General features: G+C 43.2%; 1 protein-coding gene across 1 annotated transcript in view; it reads right to left on the bottom strand.

The window, feature by feature from the left end:
* Positions 1-14,110, bottom strand: part of celsr3 (cadherin, EGF LAG seven-pass G-type receptor 3) — a 192,147-nt gene extending 178,037 nt beyond the window's left edge. Inside the window, exon 1 of the mRNA XM_074681031.1 lies at positions 8,044-14,110. Coding sequence (XP_074537132.1) covers positions 8,044-13,732 — 5,689 coding nt within the window. The 5' untranslated portion in view covers positions 13,733-14,110. The remainder of the gene's footprint in view (positions 1-8,043) is intronic.
* Between the last annotated feature and the right edge of the window lie 11,299 nt (positions 14,111-25,409).

Raw genomic sequence — 25,409 nt, forward strand, 5'->3', positions numbered from 1 at the left:
CCCAACAAACAGAGAGACATGATGAACAATGCAGCGACTTTGGCTAACGTTAGCTCTTTTAGGCTAACTCAAGCTAACGTCATCAAAAATCCTTAACTATCCGTCAAACTGCAATGGTGGTTCTAGTGTTAGAGATTTTATATTTCATAACAACAAAGTGACAATATGTTGCCTAGAATATGACGTTGACTTGCCCTAGAACAGATGAAGACATCCCTCTTCATTTTATTCACAATTAAAGGCAACCCATTTAGACTTCAGGGTTGTTCCAGCTCATAAATCCTTTAGTTTAAATCATTTATTTCTGTTTCATACTTTCTATACTTTAAAACAATATGTTCAACATTCACAAACATCACATTTACCAGATGCACATTTATTTTTTTATGAAATAAAGAGTGGATTTTTAGTCCTGTGTGTCTTATTCGCAGTCTAGAAATGTTGACTTCTTGCCTGCATTGTCCTTTGTATTTTTCGTTTACTGATTTCTGAATATTGTAGTAGTGTCTTCCTTTAATACCTTCATCCCAACTCCTCTGCCATAAATTCTCTGCTGCTTTTTTCATCAATTATTTTTTTTTCATCTTTTCCTATGGAAACTTGCACAGTATCATTGTCATTTTCTTTTAATACCTTTTTTTGCTGTTTTATCTTTTTTTATTTCTGTCAACCCCAATACATGCTGGTATCGAACACAATCTTACATGACTCCACCTCTATGATAAGTCATGAAGAAGTGACTCTCTTTGAAATGAGTTAAAAACTCCTACAATCACCTTTAAGTCACAACTCTGATGTTTCTGCTGCAGCATGTCAGAAGTCCTCGGTCAGAAAGACGGATTACAAGCAGCGAGTCTTTGTTCCAACCTTCATCTACCCAGGGAAGTGGAGTAAGGCACATGTTTCTTTTTTCTTTTTTTTCATCCCAGCTCTGCTACACACACTAACTGGGAGCTGGCCAGTAAAACCGCAGCCTGTGCTGCCGGCCACAGGAGCAGTTGGGGGTTGCTCTGTTAAAGGGCACCTTGGGCTGAAGCTGTTTGGGGTGCCAAACTAAAACCATATTTTTCCTCATTATTTGCCTCAACTGACTGCCAGGGTGATGTGTGTAATTTTGAATTTGTGTGTAATTGTGGACGCGGACACTGCTGGCAACACAGGCAGGGGATGCAGCGTTTAATCTGTTTGCACCATAAACATGGGAATTACCCTGAGAATCAATACTGTGGCCTGAACCCAATACAGGGAACGATAGAAAAAAAAGGATGAAAAGAAGGGAAGAGAAAGAGAAGAGAAACAAAGGCAAAGTGTGAGAGGAAAATAGTGTGAGAGATGAAGTAAGAAAGCAAGACAAGCAGAAAAAGAGTGCAGCGTATTCCCAGCGCACTCTGCCATGCACAGATATTATTCACTGAAAAGACATAAATACACACTCAAGTGCAATGCATTGAGTCACCTGAGAGTACACACTCACACACACTCACACACTCACACACACACACACACACACACACACACACACACACACACACACACACACACACACACACACACACAAAACTACCCTTCTATCTGCAAACAAAAATCTTGCACATAGAAAATCTCTCCCCAACATAACATTGTTCAAACATGCACTTACATCCATATCAGGTGCACACATAAAAAACACATTCAGGCACTTTGGTACACACACACACACACTCACACACATAGACACGTGTAGCTGGAATAAGGAGAGTGAAACCAAGAGAGGAGGAAGAAGGAGCAGGGTTGAAAAGAATACGGCACAGAAGAGGAGCAACCCACGAGAGTTGTGAGAGGATTATAAGGATGTGTGAAGAGAGGAGGAAAGTGAAACAGAGGGGGTAAAAATGGAGTGATGACTGGGATGATTCAAGAAAAAAAAAAGGGGGGGAATAGAGTAAAAAACAACCATGACCAAAAGAGGAAGAAATGGACAGATGGATGATGAAAAATAAGGAAGAGCCTTACAAAGAAATAAGAGCCGACGGAAGTATTCATCCATCCATCCATCCAAGGACGGGTGGAATAAAGGAGTGGAGGAAAGTGATGGGTGGAGGAGGGACGGGTAGTCACAGATAACACACAGCGCACAATGAAAGTGACAGCTTTGCTCCGAGCCTGACTCCAGCTCACTGTTGTTTCATTATAATCTCATAAGTGTCAGAGCCAGCAGGAGAAAGAGGGAGAGAAACGGAGAAAGAAAGAAACAGAGCAGGGGGAAAACTGGAAGTGAAGCAGCATGTCTGGTTCAACTGAGCTGAATGCACATTGGAAGAGGCAGATGGAGACATGCGGATATATGTAGATGCATCATTTAATGGTTCACACACACACATGCTCACACACACATATATGCCTGATAGCGCTTGTGCTCCTTCAGCTACTGCTCCTCCACAGCTCGAGTTCACAGCTCACTTTGCTCTTCCATGTGCTTTTTTTATATGTTTCACTCACTCATCACTTTATTCACTCATTTATTTCTTTATGTACTCAAATATTAGCTACATTTAATCCTTCACACAGCTTCTCAACAGACACTTCACTCAGTCACACTCAGTCGCTCAAAGCTCTGTATCATAAGAAGAAGTCATACTTTGTGTCAGTGCTCAGGTATTTTCTGAGGCTTTTTTTTTAGTTTTTATTTTTCTGAGGAATACTTATTTTTATTCCTTTACATGTTCTTCATAAAACTAGAACTTTTAGTCAGATACTTTTTACACAGGAGGTTTTGTTATTCAGGATTAAATTGTGTGAAACCTGCTGGGCTAAAGAGTTTGATTACTTTGGCTTTGATTGAAGGGAAATGAGGTGTTAGACTAGGTGGCAGTCATGTAACATAATGAATAACAAAAGAAGAAGAAAAAGAGGAAGAAGAAGAAAAAGAAGAAGAAGAAGAAAAAGAAGAAGAAGAAGAAGAAGAAGAAGAAGAAGAAGAAGAAGAAGAAGAAGAAGAAGAAGAAGAAGAAGAAAAAGGAGAAGAAGAAGAAGAAGAAGAAGAAGAAGAAGAAGAAGAAGGAGAAGAAGGAGAAGAAGATGATGATGATGATGAAGAAGAAGATGATGAAGAAGAAGATGATGAAAAATGGAGATGAAGAAAAAGAAGAAGGAGAAGAAGAAGAAGAAGAGGGAGAAGAAGAAGATGATGAAGAAATAGAAGATGAAGAAAATGAAGAAGAAGAAGAAGAAGAAGAGAAAGAAGAAAGCAGGAAAGAAAAAAGTTGACAAAATAAGAAGAGAGAGATGGAAGAAGAAGAACAAAAAGAAGATGAAGATGGTGAGGAAAAAGAGGATCAGAAAGAGAAGGAAGACCAGGAACAAAAGGAAGAAAAAGGGGGGGGGGGGGGGGGGGGGGGGTAGGAAAAAAGGAAGGGTAGAAGAGGAATATGAAAAACAGAAAGGAGAAGAAGAGGACAAAGAAAAACAAAAAAGATTACAAAGATGAGGAAGATGAGCAAAAAGCGGAGGAAAAGAGGAACATGAAAAGAAGAAAAAGTAGAGGTGGATGAACAAAAACAATATGGAGAGGAGAGGAGAGGAGGAAGAAGAAGGCAGCAGAAAGAAGACGAAAATTAGAAACAGATAAAAAAAAGAAGTTCTACTTGTAAGTCAAGTCCTTCAATAAATGTTTCTCCCCTAAATGGTGCATTTTAGGGGATTTTACATTTAAAAATAAAAATGATAATCCTCAAAATTCTAACAACCTTCTCTTTATTTCTAATTTTACCTTTAGAACAAAGTTTGTCGTTAAAAGCCTCTGTGAAAAACTTAATTTTGGAACTTCTTTTGATCAAACTCTCTGACAAAAAAGAAATATCTCACTATACATGTTTTTACACCAAAAGCGATCACCATAGGAAAACTGTCATGGAAAATCAAAATGTGAAAAATAAATATGAAAGTTTCTTCCACACTAAGCTCATTTACTTTACTGACCTCCTGCCAGTGAATCAAGACCTGAAACATAAACCATTTAAAAACAACCAGTCCCATCCCTGATGCTCTCTTTTGCTTTGGAGGCTCATAAAGAGGCATCAGTATAAATTTCAGTCCACTTAATGGGCAGAGAAACCTCTCACAGGAGCTTTAAGAACAATAAATCTGAGGAACTTCAAGACTTAAGTTCAGGTGATATTAGACTTTCATTTCTGCTAAAGGCCTTTTGTGTGTAATTATTTTTACTATTATTTTGAACTCAGGTTTGGCTTCCAGCTGCTTCATCCCCCACTGCTCAATGGCTTTCTCTCTTTTTTTTCTTCCTGACTCCCTCCCTGACTGTTTTATCAAACTATCCTTTCACCAAAATCAGCTGTTCCACAAACACATGAACTCATCACTTTTTAATATTTATCTTACTTGATCTGTCATCTGCCAGTTTAAGATCTGACTTGATAACGTCAGAATTAGAGTCCAGTTTGTGAGAAGGTTTGAACACACCAGAAATTTGTCTTTTTGTTAGTGGTGCATTCAGGAAAGCATGAGAAAAGAATACAGATATTACCTAAACAATATGAATATCAAGTTTATCATCCAGGATTTTAACCTTAAGTCATCTGTGGATGAAAGTTGTTGCTTTTACAGAAATGTGCAAGATGATGCAGAGGCAGTGTGCAAATGCTTTTTGTATAAACTTTTGTGACAATATCCAGCAAAAAGTAAACACAAAAAGTCAAAAGTGGAAACTTATTGATCTGTTTACCCTCACTGCACACTTTTTCCTTTTACTGACACAGTTTCTCACTTCTCACCTCTAAAACCGGTATTCATGGACCCTTCCCCTTCACCTCCCTGGTTTAATCACGCCTTCTCTAAGACGACTCGTTCAGTCTCAGTCTTGATGATTTCTCGTGTCTTGCTCTCTTAATTTTGTCATGCTCTCATTCAGTCGCTCATTTACTGAATCTATTGTTAAAGAGTACCTCACACACTCATTTAACCCCTCCCCATCACACTCTCTCTCTCTCATTCATTTGCTGTTAACACACTTCCAAGCTTACTCTGTTTTTCTGTGAGGTGCCTCACTCATTTACCCCTCAGTCACTCTGTCAGTTACACAGAAAAACACCAAAATGAATATGTATAAGTCTGTGTTGTCACTAGCGAGGCTTCTATAAAAGCAGTGTAAATAGGGTAGCAGGTCACACACAGTCCCAAGCCAGCGCTCCTCCATTAAATCTGTCTGACAGAATAAAAACACAGCGCTGAGCGGGCCTACAAAGCAACCTAGCTGCTCTCGTTTTTCCTCTGTTTGGTTTCTGGGGCTTTGATCAGCCACAGCAAAAAAAGCCTGAGTAACTCAACTGAAGCCTCTATCTTAAAAGCAAAGCCTGAAATACCAAAAAAAATGAAACAAATATCATACATTTTGCAGTAATTTCACCACATTTCAAAGGGGGAGCCAATGTTTTTAATATATTAACTTGTTGAAAGGGGGAACAAAGTGATTATGTGTTCTTGTGAGGACGATAAAAACAAAAGAGCTTAAAATTCATATCCAGCACAGAGTTAATAAACACTTTTGTGTATTTATTTTATGATTTAAACCTCAGTGACTTTCTAATAAGGGACTATTTATACTCTTTCAGGGAATATTGATGCAATAGTGACAGTGATTGGCCGTACAAACAGATGCTCTATGCGTAAACAAAGTTGCCATGGCACTATTGACCGTGCTCAGCCAAGACCACCTGTCAATCAAACCATGAGGGTGGGACTGTGATGAGGATCACAAGTCTGCTTTTCCACCTGCAAACCTCTCACTTCCAGACCCATAGAGTATAAACAATCGCTTGACTGATATGACCCATTAGAGCCTGATTTATAACAACGACCCAAAATAACCCCTTGAGACCCTGTGTCCACATATGTAAACATTATATTCTGCCTCCCAGACCCATGATACTTCATCATTTAAAACTTTGACCTATTAGCCACATTTAGGGACTGCTACCTTGTCATCTTTTAGTGATATCTCAACATGACACCCATTCAGTGAAAATAACAGCCTATCTATGTACAATAACACTCATGACATATAACTAATAGCAAACTCCTAACACAAATAACTTAACTTCCTGTACAAAGACCAAGTTGAGATATTATACTTCTTAGGTCTTACTTGTGCCAGATAGCAAGGAAAAAATACAAAATGCAAACCAGACAAAAGCTTGGGTCTCAGGAAGTCAAAATTCTTTTTACTAACCCTCAAAATGTTATAACTCAGTGGTACCCAACCCCTGGGGTGTGGACCGGTACTGGACCGTGGGTCAATCGGTACCGAGCCGCACACAAAAAATACTCAACTTACATTATTTCAGTTTGATTTATTATCCGATTCTGAATGATGTATTATTTTGAAAGATGACCCGATTCTCTCTTGTCATACCCGTCTTTGACTCATTCTTGACGCCAGCCCCCCAAGCTAGCAAAATGGCCAAAAATAAACATCTTTGAAAAGTTGTTTTAGTCGGGTTAAAGAACCAGAGAGAAGACAGAAGGCTAGCCAGTCCATGAAAATATTTTCTGACATTAAACTGGTCTGTGGCGCAAAAACTTTGGTGACCGCTGTCTTAACTGTACAAAAATGATGTTACACTTTGGACAAAAAAATCATGTTTTAAACAAGCGGCAACCTCCAGTCTGGGAATATGAGACAATGCTGAAGTGCTAAAATCTGCTGTTTCTGGAGTGTTCGCTTGAGGCTGGCTCCGGAAGTAGCGGGAGTCACATACACATCAAGCCAAAAAAAGGCATTTTCAGAGCAGAAATTAACGTATTTACAGCCTGGTTCAACCTGTCTGAGTCGTCACGTGACCGCCAGGCGCCCTATGGCTGTAGGCGAAGCCCTTGCCACTACCAATATGGCCGCCATAGCTGATGTGCTTAATTTTCCGTTTCAGAAACAGACGTGTGACGTCGGCAAGACTACGTCCATGTTTTATACAGTCTATGGTTTTGAGCAAAGATCTTCTTACATTTTGGTCAGATATCACTTTTTGAGGTTTTATTACATTTTTTAATTACATTTCAGGCTCAGCACTTTTGGCACATTATCGCTTAGTTGTTACTTTTCTGGTTTTGCTACTTTTTTGTGGTAGTTGTTAAATTTTGGGTTGTTGTTACACATCAGGCTCTCACAGAGTCAGTCTGTTTTGTTTTTTCCAGAGTTATTTTTCTATCTTTCATGCCTTTAATTAGACAGGATAGGACAGTGACAGAGCAGGAAAAAGGGTGAGAGCTGGGAATGACATGCAGGATACAGAACACAGGCTGGACTCGAACCCAGGGTGAACCTCATGGAGTAAGACCTTAACCGCCAGTCCATCTGCGCTCCCATGGTCGCTCAGTTATCTCTCAGTGATTAAAATGTCTTCCATATCTCATTACAACAGTAACACTTCATTCACTTCCTCTCCTTCCATGATATGTATCGTCACAGTTTCTCACAGTCAAACACCTTTTCTTCAAACATCACTCTCTCCTCATTCACATCTCCACTCCTCTGCTCTGAAACTGCTCAAACCTGACGAGCACAAATCTCAAAGTAGTTATCTCTGAATACTTTCAGCCAAGTCTAACGTGAATAACAGCTCTGTCACAGACTGGATTTCAAAAGCAGATTTGTGCACAATTCCTCCCCAGAGATTTCTCTCAGAGTGACTCAAAGGGATGTAATAACTGCAAGTCTTCTCAATGCACAAGTACAATGTGTCAGAAGGAGATTTCAAAGAAGCTGAGTGGAGCTTCAAATGCTCAAAAAGTTAGTTTACCATGCATGCATTACTTTATGAGCACAAGTAAAGACAGAGACAAGAGAAAACACATGAAGAAAAAACCAAAGCACAACCCTCTCACTCACACTCCAGCCTGTGGAGCAGGACTCTTATCTTCACAGCATTTGTTACAGTGAATGAAGCTACAGGGGAGTCTGAGCTGCCTGCACCACACACACACACACACACACACACATACACACTTCATGTCATCCTTTCCCCCCATTTCTCTCCCTTCATGGTCTCTTACCTGTGACGGTGATCAACATGGGAGCCACCAGCGGCCTGTTGTTATCCAGTTTTCGGCTCAGCCGGATCTCTCCGCTGGTGTGATTCAGCAGCAGCAGGTGGTAGTCATTCCCCCTGTCGATGGTGTAGTACAGCCTGTCTGACACATCAGGGTCGTGGGCGGGTACTTTCCCAATTACCCCGCTGGGGAAGCTGTTGGAGCGGTTGGACACAAAGTTGTTGAAAATGATTTGGAAGTCCTGCAAAGTGGGCCGGTTGTCATTCTGGTCGACCAGTCGGATGCGGACGGTAGCCCGGCTCACGAGAGGCGCGGAGGTTGCCTGGACTACGATAACATACTCGTTGCGGGTTTCATAGTCAAGATCGATGAGTGAAGTCAGCTCCCCTGAAAAGATGTCCATCTGGAAGATCTCTGGAATGTTTCCCTCCACGATTTGGTACATGATCTGAGCGTTGGTGCCCTCATCAGGGTCTGTAGCTGTTATCTGGGCCACCACAGAGCCAACAGCACTGTTTTCTTTCACGAGAACCTCAAAGTCATCAGCAGGAAACACAGGGGCGTTATCATTCACATCCAGGACAGTCACTTGGATGTGGACCGGGGTTTTCTGGGGCGGCACGCCACGGTCTACAGCGTAAGCCGTGAGCTCGTAGAAAGGAACGCTCTCACGGTCCAAGCGTCGGACTGTTCGTAGGATTCCCGATGTAGGCTCAATGGTGAAGTCTCCGTCCCCATCCTCGCCATTCTGGAAGGTGTACTGGACCCGACCGTTGGCGTGAGCGTCACGATCTGTAGCTGAGATCTGCTGGACGCTTGTGAAAGGAGGGGCGTCTTCGCTAACTGTCCCCTGATACCTGGGGCTGAGAAACTGCGGGGCATTGTCATTCACATCGTTCACGTTGACTTCCACGTATGTGGTGTCAGATTTCTGCGGTATGCCGTTGTCCTTGGCCGTTATGGCCAAAGTGTAGGTCATCTGGTCCTCATAGTCCAGCTCTGCCTGGAGTGTTATAGCCCCTGTTGCAGAGTCAATGCGGAATTGTGGGATATTATCCTCCAGCAGGTAGGTGATCCGAGCGTTTTCACCAACATCATCATCAGTAGCGCTGATCACTACTACAAGGCTCCCAAGTGGTTCGTCCTCGTTCACACTCACAGAGTAGTGGGCGCTCTGGAATACGGGCCGGTGAGTGTTGGCGTCGGTGATGTTGATGTGGACCTGGCAGGTGTCATGGAGGGTGCGATCTGACGCAGTGACTGTAAGGACATATCTACGCTCCTGTTTGTAGTCCAGCGGGAGGGCTAAGGAGAGGAGTCCAGCCCCTCCTGCTGTGCTGATTGCAAAGCGGTTCCTGGTGTTCCCTCCTGTTATCTGATAGGTCACAGCACTGTTGACATCACGATCCACAGCTGTGACGGTCACTACACTGGTGCCAACTGAAGCATCCTCGTTCAGGCGAGCATAGTACTCCTTTTGGAGGAATTCAGGGCGGTTGTCATTGACATCCATCACTGTTATTGTAACGCTCGCTGTAGCAGAGAGTGGGGGCATGCCGTAATCCCTGGCCTCCACGCCAAAGAAATAGTGCTCCACAGCTTCTCGGTCCAGGATAGACTTCACAGTGACCCAGCCTGTTGCAGAGTTGATGACGAATGGAGTGTCAGAGCTGGTGCCAGTCAACCTGTACTCCAGGCGGGCATTGTCACCAGAATCAGTATCGATGGCCTGGATGTGGAGGATGGAACTACCAACTGGGGCACTTTCCAGCACAGAGGCCTGGAACGGTGTGGAGACAAAGATTGGTGGGTTATCGTTGACATCTGTCACCTGTACACTCACAATCCCGGTGTTATTGGAAAGAGGTGGTCTGCCATTGTCCTGTGCACGAACCCGGAGTGTATACTCCCGTTCAGACTCGTAGTCCAAAGGTGCCACGACATTGATCTCACCGGTGACGCTGTCGATGGAGAACTGTCCACGGCTGTTCCCACTAATGATATTATAGTGAACAGCAGCGTTACTGTCCTTGTCCAGGTCTGTGGCACTCACACGGAGGATTTCAGAGTGAGGCCGTACATCCTCCTTCACTGCCACTACATAGCGCTTTTCACTGAACTGTGGCACATTATCATTTTCATCCAGAACAGTGATGAAAACTTTGACATTAGCAGAGCGAGGTCCTGGTTCCTTCCCCTGATCGCTGGCCTCTACTTGGAGCGTGTAGTGCTCATTTGTTTCTCGGTCCACTGCTCCACGGGTCGTAATGAGGCCAGAGCGAGGGTCGATCTCGAAGGCTGCTCTTGCAATTGTAGCAGAATCACCGACGAAGCGGTAGCGGATATTTGCATTGGAAGGGGAGTCTAGGTCTGTGGCTCTCAGCTGCAGGATGGGGTACCCCTCCTCTACGTTCTCCCTGATGGTCTCCCTGTACTCTGCCTGCTCAAAGATAGGAGAGTGATCATTCCTGTCTGACACTGTAATGGCAACCATAGTGGTGCCGGAGAGGCGGGAAGGGCTGGAATCTGTCGCCGTGACCCTGAAGTAGTGCAAGTCCATGTGCTCTCTGTCTAGGATCTGAGTGGTTGTGATGAGACCTGTGTCCGGGTGGATGTGGAAGTAGTCTGATGATCGGCTGTTCATGAGGGGGGCCATTGAGTAGCTGACCCTTCCTGCATCTCCTGCATCTGGGTCAACTGCGGACATGACAATGACTGAAGTGCCAGGCGGCTGGTTCTCTGCCACCTGGACTTGGAAGTTGTACTGGGAGAAATGGGGGTGTCTGTTTGCTGCACGTCGAGAGCGAGGCCATGGCATCAGAATCTTCCTCCCCTTTTCTCCCTGTGAGGTTTCATCATCTGCTACTATTATCAGCCGCTCCAGACTCCTCTCTCCCCTTGAACTGTGCCTCTCCTCCCCCTCCTCTCCCACCTCATGGCTTTCATCTGCCTGGCTCTCTCTTCTCCCTCTTCTGCCGTGTGGTTGTGTGATGGTGGTGATGCTACTGCCCCTACCCTGACCCTTCCCTCTCTCTGCATCGCTCTCCTCCGCCTTGCTCGCCTTTGTTATTCCCCTTTCCCTCTCCCACTCCTCCTCCTCATGCTCTTCTCCCCCTGCTATCAGCCGCGCCTCTCTCTCGCCCACCCCCACCTGTAATTTCCCTCCCCCACCAGCGGCAGCAACAGCGGCGGACCCCTCCAAGCCCTCTCCCTCCCTCTCTGCATCCCTCTCCCTTTCTCCCTCAGCCCCCATCTGCTGCAAATCTGAGTGTCTGACACCTTCAGGCTCTAATGGCACTTGTTTACCGGATTTTAATTGCATATGTGCGTAGTCCCCGTGCTTGGTGGCTGAACAGTCTGTGGAGAGGCTGTCAGCGCACCCGGCGTGCCTCATCTCTCGCAGCGCGCTCTCCCACAGGTCCTGCTGCATCTTTTGACCATGCCACTGCGATTTTTCACTTTCAGATTCACGACTATACCCCATAGCCTCCTCACTTCCCTCCCTTTCATTGTTGTTGTTGCTGTTTGAGTTAAATTTGCTCCACATGTACACTCGCTGAGAGTCTGTGGGCGCTGTCCGTTGTGCTGAAATCGCGTCCTGAAGGGAGCGCAAGCGGAGCGACAGCGCGGAGTCACCCTGCCATGTGGTTAAGTTGATTTCCGAGAAAAACGGGAGGTGTTTTGTTGTGGTGAGATCAGCCTGAGAGAAAAGATGTGCCTCATTTGCTGCTGCTGAGCGAGACGTGGCTGACACATCACCGGGAAATGTAACGGGAAACTTAGCAGGCGAGAAAAACACTGAGTCACCGGCAGAGTCTGCTGCTGGAGTTGCGTTTACTTCTTCAGCGGAGAGACTGCGCGGTTTGGATAGTTTCACACTTTCTGCATAATCGTCTGTTTGTGCTTGAGGGGGCGTACTGAGCACCGGGCCAGGATGTCTGGTTGTGATTTGAGGAATCGCGCTTTTCCTCGATGGAGAACGTTGGCGACGCGTCCTGGTTTTGCTGCTGAGGCTAAATTGGATGAGGACTTTCCTCTGAGCTATGCCTCCCTCCGGGACCATAAACGCAGCTAAATAACCATCCCCCTTTGCCATTCTGTCCAAACAACCGAGGCAACCACCGGGAACCACCCTGCTTTCTCCCCGGGTTGGCCTGCTCTGCCCTGTGGTTGCTGAAGCTGATTTCCCCTGCTGAAGCTCATTATCAGCTCTACATGAAAAAGTCAGAATCGGAAAAGCCAAATCATTATCCGGATAATTGGATAAATTAATGTGTTTGCAGCCTTGGTTCACCCCTCCCTCTTTCCTATCTTTCCCCTCCCTCCTCTCGTACACAAGCCTGGAGCTGCTTCCTCTTGCATCTTGGTCATCAAGAGATCTAAAATAATCTAGATGTGTCCTGAAACCGGGGTTAATCACAGCCGGTGCTCTACATCTGCACGCCTTTCCCCTTTCCTCCTCATCTCCCCTTCTCCTGCTGCTCCTCTCCCCCTCTCTGCTCCTCCTGCACCCAGTCAAACTGCTATCATCACCCCCCTCTCTGCTGCTGCTGTGATCGATAACATTGTGCTTGCCCAAATGAGAACAATTACCAGCCCTCCTGTGCAAGCTGGCTGCACCCCCGTCAGCACCCCAAACCTCACTGTTGTTGCTGCTCCTGCAAACCAGATGCGTCTGATGGTAATCAGTGGAGCCGGTCTGGGAAGCTTTACAAACAGATAAATCTTGAATGTGGTCCAGTTTTGATCTCTTGGTGCAGTCTGAGTTGTTGTCGGTTAGGGAATCTTTGTTAAAGGTGTAGTTTGAAGCCTGACAGAGTGGTGAACTGTATCCAGAAAGAGGATGAAAGCAACAAGAGAAACCGGTTGGCAAAGCGCCAGGATGGAGGCTGCTGGCCGAGGAGAGGGTCTGTTTGTCAGGGCTTGACCTGGAGAGATACCCCGACGTCAGAGAGCACCATGAAGCAAAGAGCATCCTCACCTCACAAGCCCTCACCTCTCTCCTCTTTACACTTCCGGGTGCCCTGCACAGGCCACAGGCGTGCACAAAGGCTCTGGCGGCGCCACGTTTGGTGAGGTGTGGCCTCGATGCCGGCCACCGTTGCGCGCACACTCTAGTCCTTTGTACTGCCCGTTTTTTGCCATCCTGAACCGGCGAAGAGGTGAAAGCAGGTGAGACGTGAGGAAAAACAACGCCCTTCCTCCTCATCCCCACTCTTTCCACTCCCTTTCCTCTGCCGACGCCATCAGTGCTCGACTCGCTCCTTATACCTGGGTAGAGAGGAGGGGGTGGCGTTGGTGGAGCCGGCTGGCTGTTTCCACTCCTCCATAACGTCCCGACTCCTTTAAGTCTCTCCCTGCAGGTCCCCCTCGTCCCGTTCCGGTAAAATCCTCCCCATGCCCACTGCACCCCACAGCATCCTCCAGACTGTATCCGCTCTCCGGTCCACCTGCTTGGGCGTAGATTCCAGCTGCCCCTCAGCGACTCCCCTGCTTCCTCACGCTGCTGATGCTGATGCTGCTGGCTCACTTTACCGGCGTCCCTGTAGCAGAGGCCCGGGGTCCACCGGTGGGAAGCCCCTCCTGTGTTCCCCGTCCCCGGGGTGAGGGCGAACAAAGGGCCGAGGAAAAGCAGGTGGAGTGCCAGAGAAGAGAGCAGGAGCGGGGTGAAGCCCGGTAGCGGTGCAGCCATTTAGTCTCTTCCTTTCTCTGTCTCTGCCCCCTTTCTCCCTCTTCCACCTTTGCCTATTCTCCCTCTTTCACTCTCGAGTGCGTCTTCCTCCTCTCCCCGTTACTTATCTCGTTCCCTCGTTCCGGCTAGGTGGCCAGTTCCAGGACCGCCGGCACCGCCCGACACCTTCCCCCAGGCTCCCCCGTCTCTCCGTCGGCCTGAGGAGTTGGCATCTACCCGCTGTGGTCCGTGGGGCTGGAGGTCTGAGCGTTAGGAGCGGCGCGGCAGCAGCATCTCTCCTCCCGTTCATTCACATCCAACATGGCTCACACACTCACTCTGACTGACTGGCTGGCTGGCTCACACACAACCCTCTGAGTGTGTGTGTATATGTGTGTGTGCGCTCTCCTCGCAGTGGCGGCACAACCCGGTGGTAGACTATCCATCCATCCTCTCTCACAGTCACACTCTCCTCCTCTCTGCTTTTTCCACCCCTCCCCCTTTTGCCTCTCCTCTCTCTTACTTCATTCCTCTAATGGTCGGCTCCGGTGCGCAGGGCTGTTACACAGCGCCCGCGGCGGCAGCCATATCCACAACTGGAATAGGAGGGGGAAATAGCCTCTGTCTTACACAATCATACCGTCATCACCGTATCATCTGAAGAATTATCATCCATACAAAGCGCCCTGCAGGTCAACCTCTACATGGGCTGAGTTTTACAAAGGAGGAAAAGAGCTGTGATGCTGCTTTTTAGAAATCAAACATGAGAATGTCTCATCTTTAAAGCAAAGAAAAGCGCAAAAAGTGGAGTTATTTTAGTGTAAACTTAAGTAAAGTGAAGCCTTCACTTTACTAAAGGTGTGGAAACAACACCACGGCTGTGTGACAAAGCATTAGACTGTAATTTTATACATTTGTATTTTAACTACCCTGTGTTCAGCCGCCCTGTGCTCATTAAACCAGAGGTTGGATGTCTACGGTGTGACGTCACTCATGCCAAGCTATACAGTTTATGTCCACTGATGTAAGATCTGATCGTAAGGTTACCTCTAGTAAAAGTGACGTCATCTCCCGTCTGATCACCCATGAGTAATACCCCCCTCTTTCCCACACACACTCACGCGCACACACCCACTCACACTTACACACACATAAATTTCACAGAAATATCCGCTCCCTGACGTTATTGTGAATAATGTTTTGAGACAGGTTGTGCTAATATGTTTTTATAGGCTTTAATATTACCGCGGGGAAACATATATTTGCTGTAGTGTTACAGTCATGTAATGTGGAATAAGTTTACGTCATTCCACTGTTATGGCACAGGCGCGCGAGCCTGCAATCATCCCAATTTAACAGTAATTTGCGCGTGGCTAAATGGAGAGATCCATTTTCTGATACTTGCTGGGAGAAAAAAATACACATTATGCAAATATGTAGGCATATTTCTACCAACATTCACTCTTCATTCAATCCCGATTCATAACGCGGCTGGGTGGTGCATGGTTTCTCTAATGACACGGCTCAAATTGAATATGATTTCTTTCCTGTGGCTTATGGGAGGAGGAGATACACAAGGCGTGTCAGCCGGGGACTCCGTGCTTCAGCGCTCACACACAGGCTGAAGAGCGGCCAAATCTGAGCCTCGATGCTGCGTGACTGAGCATGCGCGTGCACAGGCGTGCGCGTCTCTCTACTTCTCCAAGGCCTGACAAATCTCAGTCCATGAAAAAAGAGCTGACCCCTTACATAGAGATTCTTTGTGAATGAGACAGTTTTAAACTATACTTGTAGATGCAGAGATGAACTTTCCTCAGACAACAGAGGTGATTTCCAGCAGAGTCATACCTGTGTCTGATACAGTTATTGTTTCTTGTTTATTTGGATTCACCACCTGGGTAACGACTACTCCTCCTGATGTCCGCTCTTACAATGACATAAAACGCACAAAAACACATAAACACACATTTATGAAAATTTTGTATTCTAATATTCTATTTCTATTATCATATTCTAATATCAAAAAATGGTATTACAGTTGATAAGTATGTGAGTGTCAGTGACACTAAATATTTCTTTAATCGGGTTTTAAAAACTTGTAAGCCTCTTCATTCCTTGATAGAAGGGACGGAGCCAGGTTTTCAGTTTTGGATGGGCCTTTAAATTACACAAGTAAATACATCATTGATATACTACTGTAACTTTGCGTGGTTTTAAAGCAGATGTAGTTTATTGCCCTTTTAATATTTAATTGATTTTATATTATTATTATTATTATTATTATTATTATTATCAATAATAATAATAATAATAATAACAACGAACTTTTTTATATAGCACTTTTCAAAAACAATGTTACAAAGTGCTATACAAAATGAAACAAGTAATGGAAGAGATAAACAAGAAGAAATGAAAGATGAGTAAAAAAGAGGTAAAGGAGAAGAAAAAGAGAATTGTAAAGAACTAAAGAAATTAAGCATATATATAATAAGAAAAATAAAAACATTAAAAAATATATTAAAATTATACAAGATCAGAATTCAAGATCCTGTACTGTGAAAAAAAGGTAAAGGTAAAATAAAGTAAAATGAAATAAAATAAATGCACCAATTGATGTTTTTGTTTTGTTTTGTTTTTTTGTTTTCTGCAGTGATCTTCCTGTGCCTGCTCTCCATGGTACTGATCAAAGACTATTTCTTGAAAGCACCAGTAGACTTCCCCCAAACATTGGCTTCAAATAAACTATAGACAAAAATATTTACTGTCTACTTCAGAACCATTCTCCGGTCCCACCCAAATTACAAAAGGGTGAAAGTTTCATATCTACAATTTTTTTTTTTTAGTTTATATTTTCATATAAAGTTTAGGGCCTGGGACTGTTCAGCCCACCCATAATGGTGCCTCTGATTGATACAAAATAGTAAGTTGTCTGGAGTTAGTGTTTGGAGAGGAAGTATAAAACAAATTCTTGAATCATGCCTCCTATTGAAACATGTCTATTACTGCAGAAAAAAAACTGAATAAACATTTTTTTTTTTTTGGCAATTTAGAATTTGAATTCTTTCTTTAAAAAACAAAACAAAAACAAAGCCGCTAATCACCACCCTCTCTTTCACCAATGGCCAACCTGTAGCAAAGTTCATTTCAGAGACATTGGCTCTCACACTTCAGCACCAGTGTTGCAGCTGTTTTGAATTTGCTGTAAATTCATCCAAGTCTTTGATGCACTTAACCACAGTGCTGAGCAGTAGTCTAAGTGAGTTGGGAGTTCTCAATTAACTTTTACCACTTGAGTCTGCTGTCTAACATCACACAATAAGGAGTTTAACAGCTACTCATTCCACAGCCCTGAGATATGTATAACTGCGGCTTGTCTTTTAGTTCAACAATTGTTCCAATAAAATGCTCTTTGACTTTGATGAAAAAATAATTCATTTGTTACACCATACCCAGTTTACACAGTACATGCTAATTCTCTGATTGATGCTGCTGGTCAGTCAAGTGCTGTATTATGTGCATACATCACTACTGAGGCTTAATTTAGAGCAAGAGGAAGGTTGTTGGTAAAAGTTGAGAAGAGTAAAGGTCCATTTATTCTCCCTTTACATACAAAAATGTATATGTCCTTCTTAAACAATGTTACCGTCACTGTCCACAGACTTTCATACCTTTTCTACGTTGGCATTGATGATAGCCAATACATTCACCTGGGAGGGAAGCCTAGAGTCAAAAGTTTATGATAACAATAAACTCAAAAACAAACATGGCAATTATCAAGGAGATATTGCTGATGTACCCCTCACACCTGAGACAAAAACAGAGGCAGAACTTCCTCACCACCTGGCAAAGTTTTCCTTCAGAAAGCCCCACCATCGTTAATTCTTCCTCATATCTCACTTAGAGCTGCGTATTGGGTAGTAACAGCAACACTGCCCCCAATGGTTTCTGGTGGTACTGATTTGTTTGGCCTGTGTCAGTAAACTTTATGGAGACTACAGAAATAAGGACAAAATGAATGCAGAGTACGGACAGAAGGCTTTATCTATAGATTCACCTTAAAGCTCCCTATCTGAGGGCCTGAGGACAAGGAACTTTAAGTCCTGTGTTTTGGCTTTGCCCCTTTTATAAAGAAAGTTCCCCTGTTTCTCCTTTATTCTGTCTGACATTTTCTTGATGTCAACGCTAGATATACTCATTGCACTTTTTCAATAAATAAAAGAATCATCAAATTGACAAATTCATCTACAAATCTTTCACTCCAGGAAATATCAAGACCAGTAACAGGATACTTGACCAAAATCTTTGAACCATAATCAGCTTCAGGGTTGTGATGGAGTTTTTAATTCACTCAGGAATGTTTTTAAATGCTTTATGTTGATTTCATTCTGTTAGGAAGTGATTACTTGGGGCTATACTGCTTGGTGGGGGACTTACGTTCAGTTGCTTCACGCTCAGATGTTGTTGTTCTGCCAAAACAGGCAGCGGGGAAAAAAGTTTATTATTCCGTCCATGCCAGCTTAACCAAATCTCACTTCCTGGTCAGAATAAGTTGAATGAAATGTTTCTACAAGAAGACATTTCTCATCATACAGAGGCATGACAGCAGATTTAATTGTGTGTGTATCTGCGTGTGTGTGTTTCACACTCAGTTTGGATGCCTGCCTCTTTTTTTCCCCCCAGTCTGTGGAAGATTGGAGCGCAGCCACAGCAATATGTAGCTCCAAAATGCATATCCTCCTTTTCCAAATAAGATTTGAATTCACAAAAGAAGGCCCCCACCTCCCTCCACCTCCCTCCATCTCCTCCTACCCGTCTGTGGCTGTCAGCATCCGCCCCCCAGCTGTATGCACAGTCACCAGGAATTGATACTGTATACATATATATTATATTTCTGTTGGCAAATCTATTATTGCTGGGATGTCCTTGCATGCCTGTTTGTCAGTCAGTCAGTCAGTCAGTCGGTGTGATTACTGTGAAATGTAGGTTATTGTGGTGCAGCCTGGCTGCGCTGACAGGATTTGGAACGGGTGCGTGTTGGGTGAGCTGGAGGATGTCTAGACAGGTTGTGACTAGGCAGCGTGTGAGAAAGTGAGACTTTCATTAGAGTCTTCTTTTTTCCACCATCACCCAGTGATGGCAGCTCTGATGTAATGATACCTCTTTTCAGACGAGCAGACAAGGCTTTCCTTTCCCTTTGCCACCCGTCTCAGAAAGGTCAGAAGTCAAATCGACCCCCGGAGCTGTAATGGATTTAATGTGTGAAACAAGGGCTCTTCACTGGATGATGGAGCTCCAATTCCTTCAGCTGGATTGAGGTCTTTCTTTCTTTCTTTCTTCTCTCCTTTTGCTGCTCTGGGCTTGGAATCTCTGAAATTGAAATAATACATTGTTAGAGTTCTTGTCACTGGGTAATTAACTCTGACAGGCTTATGCATTACTGTTTCAGAAATTAGTGATTCAAGCAATTACCAGTAATTGAATTTCATTTTTATCATTTTCTCTGAGTGTGAGAATTTAGCTCAGTTCAGCAAAGATTGCAGAATAGCTAATCCGTCTCAGCAGAAATAAAAAGTATTTAGATTTTTTTTAATTATATTTTTTTGTGATTACCCAACTGTCCATTTGAGGCTTTCTCCAAAACCAAAGGTTGTATGTTGACTGCATTCGCCAACTCACACTGGCTGCGTGTTCAGTCAGACAAGCTTTTTGACTGACAGACAGCTGGAGTCACAGACTGAGGTGTTTCCTACGCTCCCCACTCCACTGATGAGTCTGTCTTCACCAGTGTTGGGCTGTAAAACCTCAAACCTGTTGACTCCTGGTCTTGCTCCGCTCATCATGTCTGTTTATCATCACAGTCAAGCGAAATACAAACTGATTTTGACACGGTCTGTTTTATTTTGAAAGTCTCGGGGTGTTTTGGGGTAGTTTCCAGTCACAACTTGATCTTCCCTACACTGAATTTATGCGTCACAGCTCTGCGTCTGGCAAAAATAGGAGATCCGCTTATAACCTGCGACGTGACGGACCAGCCACGCAGATGTACTGCGACGGAACGGATCCAGTGTTGACTTGGATAGAGACCTATCTGATCACATCCTGTAAAAAAACATCTTGGTCCCTTTAAATCCTGTTGTTTATTTGTAACAGCTTTGTTTAAAACTCTTTTATTTTGAGAACATTAAGACACAGACGTACACTGTAAAAAAAAAACAACAACAACCAGGAAATGGTCTGTAATTTCTAATAGATTTTTCCTGTTTGTTATAAAACAACAAAATGCTAGTATATTTACAGATATTTTCAGTAATATTACACTGTCAAAAAAAATAATCAGAATTTACGGTTATTAACCCTTCATTTTAAAAGTATTTTTTCTGTTTTTCAAAAACATTAAACAAAACTGTAAAGTTACATAAATTATCTGTAAAATGACATCCTGGAATTTTTTTTTTTTAGGTATTATGCTAGCTGAACCCTCTACCCTCCTCATTCATGGTTAAAATTCAGTGAAAAAAAAAAAAAAAAAAGGTAAAAGCACTGGCAGCAAAGTTTCCAGACAGGTACTGTAAAATTACAGTCAAACACTGTAAAAAATGCATACCAATTTAAAATAACTGTAAAAATACAGGACTACACTGTAGAAAATAAAAAGAACTGTAAAAAAAAAAAAAAAAAAAAACAAACGGAAAAAGCACTGGCAGCAAAGTTTCCAGACGGATGCTATAAAATTACAGTCAAACACTGTAAAAACATGGAACTACATGAAATAACTGTAAAACCGCAGGACCTAACCATAAAAACTGATGGCAGACAAGATGAGCAGTGATGCATGAGAGGAAAGTGTTTTTAGGAGAAGGGAAGTGTGTTCTGTTTGGAGGTTTTTTTTTATTTTTTATTTTTTTTTTTATTTGTCTCTGATATAAAAGATAAAATAAAAATAATTCCTGTATTTTTACAGTTTTTTAAAGAAGTTCTTTGTTACAGTGTTTGACTGTAATTTTATGGTATTTGTCTGGAAACTTTGCTGCCACTGCTTTTACTGTATTTTTTTTTTTTTTTTACAGTGTAGACTCCTCTGGCCCCTTGGTCTCCTCCTGGGCATTGATGGTTGGTGTCTCAGGGGTGACCACCTCCTCCTCCTGCTGGCACAGCTTGCCTGCTGTTCCCCCCTATGACTCCTTCTCCCTGAGCTCATGGTTGATGGTGATTTGGAGGATGAGCTGAGTTCTTAGATCCTCAGCCAATCTGAAATCACTTTTTTAACAGCGCTGAGCTCCTCTGCTAGCTTCTGCTAAAGGGCGTCTTGTTCAGTCTTCATGTTGTCGATGACTTGTATTCCTGGACTCTCCCTTCATTTGAATGTTTAACCTCAGCCTGCTGGTGGACGGTGGTCACCACAGTTTCATATTTGTTACTGAGCTCCTGGTGTGAAACTCCTCTTGGAGAAGCTGGCTCTTTGCTCTTTCATGCTGAAGCTCCTCCTGGCTGGTGTTACACGCCTTTTTCATCTCCTCATTCTCCTCCTGAATGAGTTTCTGGAAGCTGAGTTGAAGTTTCGGCCTCTCCAGCTCTTTCAGGAGTTCCCTCTACTTATCAAAGGCCTCTTACTGGAGGATGCGGTACTTCAGTGTCATCTCATGATGGAGAGTGTTCTGGAGATGACTCTCTGGTCCTCCAGCAGCCTGTCTTGATGAGACTGTTTCTCCTTCTCCAGCTCACTGAAGAAGAAATCAGCGTGCTGTCTGAGGGCGATGACCTCAGTACCATACCTGGATCTGATGTTTTGGTATGACACTTTGGTTTCATCCAGCTCCTCTTGGAGAAGTTGGCTCTTTTCTTTCTCTTGCTACTTTCTCCTGTTTGGGTCAAGGATTATCTTGTGTCTTGACAAACAGCATATCGGATACTTTTTTTTTGGTACCCCACTTGACTTTTTTGTTCCATAATAACTCTCGGGATTTTTGAAGAAATTCCAAATAATGGTTCAACCTCAGCAGTGATGGCATGTTGTGAGAGGTCTGACCACGTTCAAAGAGAAAAAGGGTTTTAGCCTTTGCCAGAGTGAAAACCTCACAGAAAATAACACTGGATCAACATTTTGCACAGATTTTTCCTCTTAAAAGCTGTGGTCTTAAACTTTTGATCAGCTGATGAACTGACCATTTCACTTTGATTGTTGTTTTCACTAAAATGCTTACTCATTTTTTTGATCCCCATTTCTTCTTTTAGCATTTTGAAACTCTACTTAGAAACTTCTTAAGAACAAACCAGCGCAAAATGTAAATTTGTACAATTTTTCAACTGGTCTGAGGGGTTTGACAGTTTTTTTCAAATGTCCCATCCACCATATTTGAGATCAAGACCCCCTTTTCTGAAATCAATGAGTGAAATCACTGAAACTATTTCCACATTTTCTCTTTGGTAATTATAATATGTTTGTTTTTATAGGGAGGCATTTTCCCTTCAACTTCATAGGACAGCTGAAGAGATACGGGAAATATAGAGAGTAGAGGGCGGAGGACATGACATGATGCCGCCAAACCTTGGAGAATCGAACCACTGACCAATGTAACAAGAACTATAAGCTCTGTACATAGGGCAAGGCCAAAGGCAACCCCCCCAAAAAGACATTTCTAAGACAAAACAGATGAATTTTCCAAATCTGGGGATTATTTAGTTGAAGCACTGCACAGATAATTGAATTATTTCCACTGCCTGACACCAAAAGACTGTAGCAGACCCAGCAGAGACTACAACAAGAGGAAGAAAGGATTACACAGCATATTTCACTATTAAAATATTCCCAGTCCACATAAAGGGATACAAAACGACTTTAATCCATGTATGCCCTTGAAAGTCTTTGAGTTATTAATAGCCCTACGTCTACCAGAAAGAGTAATATCCAGACATTGGAAAATCCACTTGGGAAAATACTGCAATGGAGTAATTCAGATTATATGCTGAAAGATTGATGGTTAATTAAACTGAATAGAAACTCGAATAATTAGAAAATGTGAGAAATGATCAATTTAGCAACTTCTGGTGGAAAAAACTGACTTTTACCACCCTCAGAATTCATACATCTTTTATTTGAAGAGTGTGTTTCAATGTTGAGGGCTGTGATAAAGCTTGGTTGATGTTTGAACTGATGTAAGATAAAATATTCATCTTTCTTGGGGCACAAATGAAGAAAAATTGTCTGATAAAGCCTCTTAAAACCACAGGAAAGAGGGCCCACAACACAGACAGGAAGTAGACAAACCCAGAAACACAGACATACGTAACAGCTCCGACCATATGTCTGCAGCTCGCTAACGTTTATTCTGATGGACTTTTGGAAAAAATAGCTTCAGATTACATCACAAGCCTGCGGACCTTGAAGAATCTCTTGTGCATCCTTAAAAACACTTGAATTTCCAAACACCTGCCTGTCAACCAGATCAAAAGCTTCTATAAAAAAAACATTTTGGTTTCTTCGATCTTGGCTGCTCATGTGGGTTACTACACTGTAAAAAAAAAAATCCACTGTAAAATAAGGCTAAAGTACTGGCAGTAAAAGTGACCAGTAATTTCTGGTTATTTTACAGGAAAAACTGTTTAAGGAGAAGAAGCCCAAGGATGTACAGTTATGCTGTAATTTATTTTTTATTGTTTAATACTGTGTATTGGATTACAGTATATGAATGTAAAATAACTGTAAAATACCGGCAACCCTGCTCTGTATGCTTTAATACAGCAAAGTAATTTATGGATTTTTGTAATCATGTCCACATGTCACAGACTGGCTGTCTTTGCTCCACTGCTCTGATTGACCAGCTGTCTTTCCTAACCTTAAGCTATCAACACATCCCATTTATTAACATAACAAACCAAGCACACAGGATAAATCATTGGGTATATGGGCCTGTGCCATATGGAGGTAAGACATCCAGTCCATGCTATGTGGAACGCAGACAGCTTGTTGGTGCAGTGTGGAGCAGAGAGAAACTGTTGGTGCAATGTGGAAAACAGACAGCCATTCCATGCCATGTCGAGCACAGACAGCTATTCTGTGCCATGTAAAGCACCAAGAGCCTGTTGGTGCAATGTAGAACACAGACAGCCAGTCTGTGTCATGTGAAGCACAGACCACTGGTCAATTCCATGTGAAACACAGACAGCCATTCCATGCTATGTTGAGCAAAGACAGCTATTACGTGCCATGTAAAGCACCAAGAGCCTGTTGGTGCAATGTAGAACACAGACAGCCAGTCTGTGTCATGTGAAGCACAGACCACTGGTCAATTCCATGTGTAGCATAGACAGTCATTCTATGCCATGTTGAGCACGCACAGCCAGTCCATGCCATGTGAAGCACAGATAGCCATTCCATGTCATGTTGAGCAGAGACAACTAGTCTGTGTCATGTGAGGCACAGATAGCCTTTCTGGGCCATGATGAGCACACACAGCCAGTCCATGCCATAATAAGCACAGACAGCCATTCCATGCAATATGGAACACATTCAGCCTGTCTGTGCCATGTGGAGCACAGACAGCTGACCTGTGCCATGTGAAGCACAGACCACTGGTCAATTCCATGTGAAACACAGACAGCCAATTTATGCCACGTCGAGCACAGACAGCTATTCTGTGCCTTGTAAAGTACCGAGAGCCTGTTGGTACAATGTAGAACACAGACAGCCAGCCTGTGTCATGTGAAGCACAGACCACTGGTCAATTCCATGTGTAGCATAGACAGTCATTCTATGCCATGTCGAGCACACACAGCCAGTCCATGCCATGTGAAGCACGGACACCCATTCCATGTCATGTTGAGCAGAGACAGCTAGTCTGTGTCATGTGAGGCACAGATAGCCTTTCTGGGCCATGATGAGCATACACAGCCAGTCCATGCCATGATGAGCACAGACAGCCATTCCATGCAATATGGAACACATCCAGCCTGTCTGTGCCATGTGGAGCACAGACAACCTGTGCCCCCTGTGCAACATCTTACTGTACAGCTGGGTTTTATTTCTACTGCTTCCCCTCACTCATGATTGCAAAATGTGCTCACAACAAAAACGACTTTGTATTAAAATAACAGTAAAATACTTGCAGCAGATTTGTCAATATATTCCTGTTATTTTTAAGTGAAATCTCTCACAGTGCTGTATTTAAACACCTTGTAAATTTACAGTAATTAGTTACAGCGTAGTCTTGTCCTGTGTGTGTTATTTGCTGAATAGAAAGAAATCTTCCTGTTTCCTTTTAAACAGAGATATTAATCACTGAGTCTATTAGTGTAGAATCTAAAGAGGTCTGCATACAGTAAATAGCTTCTTTTAATGATAGTTATCAGCTTTAAAAAGCGTTACAGTGAAGAAAAATCAATTCTGTTTTTATTTCCTTATTTTCCTTTTACTTTCTGCCATATAGCGGTATAAGTATTTCTTTAATCTCTTCCATAACCAGATTAAATCTCCCTGCATGATTTTTAAATCTGATATAAATCAGCTTCTGATGCTCTTATCAAGTCAACAAACTCACATGGTACTCCTCCTTGGATGAAGATATTAATACATGTTAATGTTTTCATTGAATTTTTCATTTCATATTGACACCACCTTTGACTCAAGATCTATCTGTTAAATGCCTCACTTCATTTTTATGCTGCGCACCGGTCAGATTAATTAGATTGTGCACGTGTGTTA

This window comes from Halichoeres trimaculatus, unplaced genomic scaffold (genome assembly GCF_033239565.1).
Source record: "Halichoeres trimaculatus isolate MK-OKI-2021-1 unplaced genomic scaffold, fHalTri1.1 fHalTri1_scaffold_11, whole genome shotgun sequence".
In the NCBI taxonomy this organism is placed as follows: Eukaryota; Metazoa; Chordata; class Actinopteri; order Labriformes; family Labridae; genus Halichoeres; species Halichoeres trimaculatus.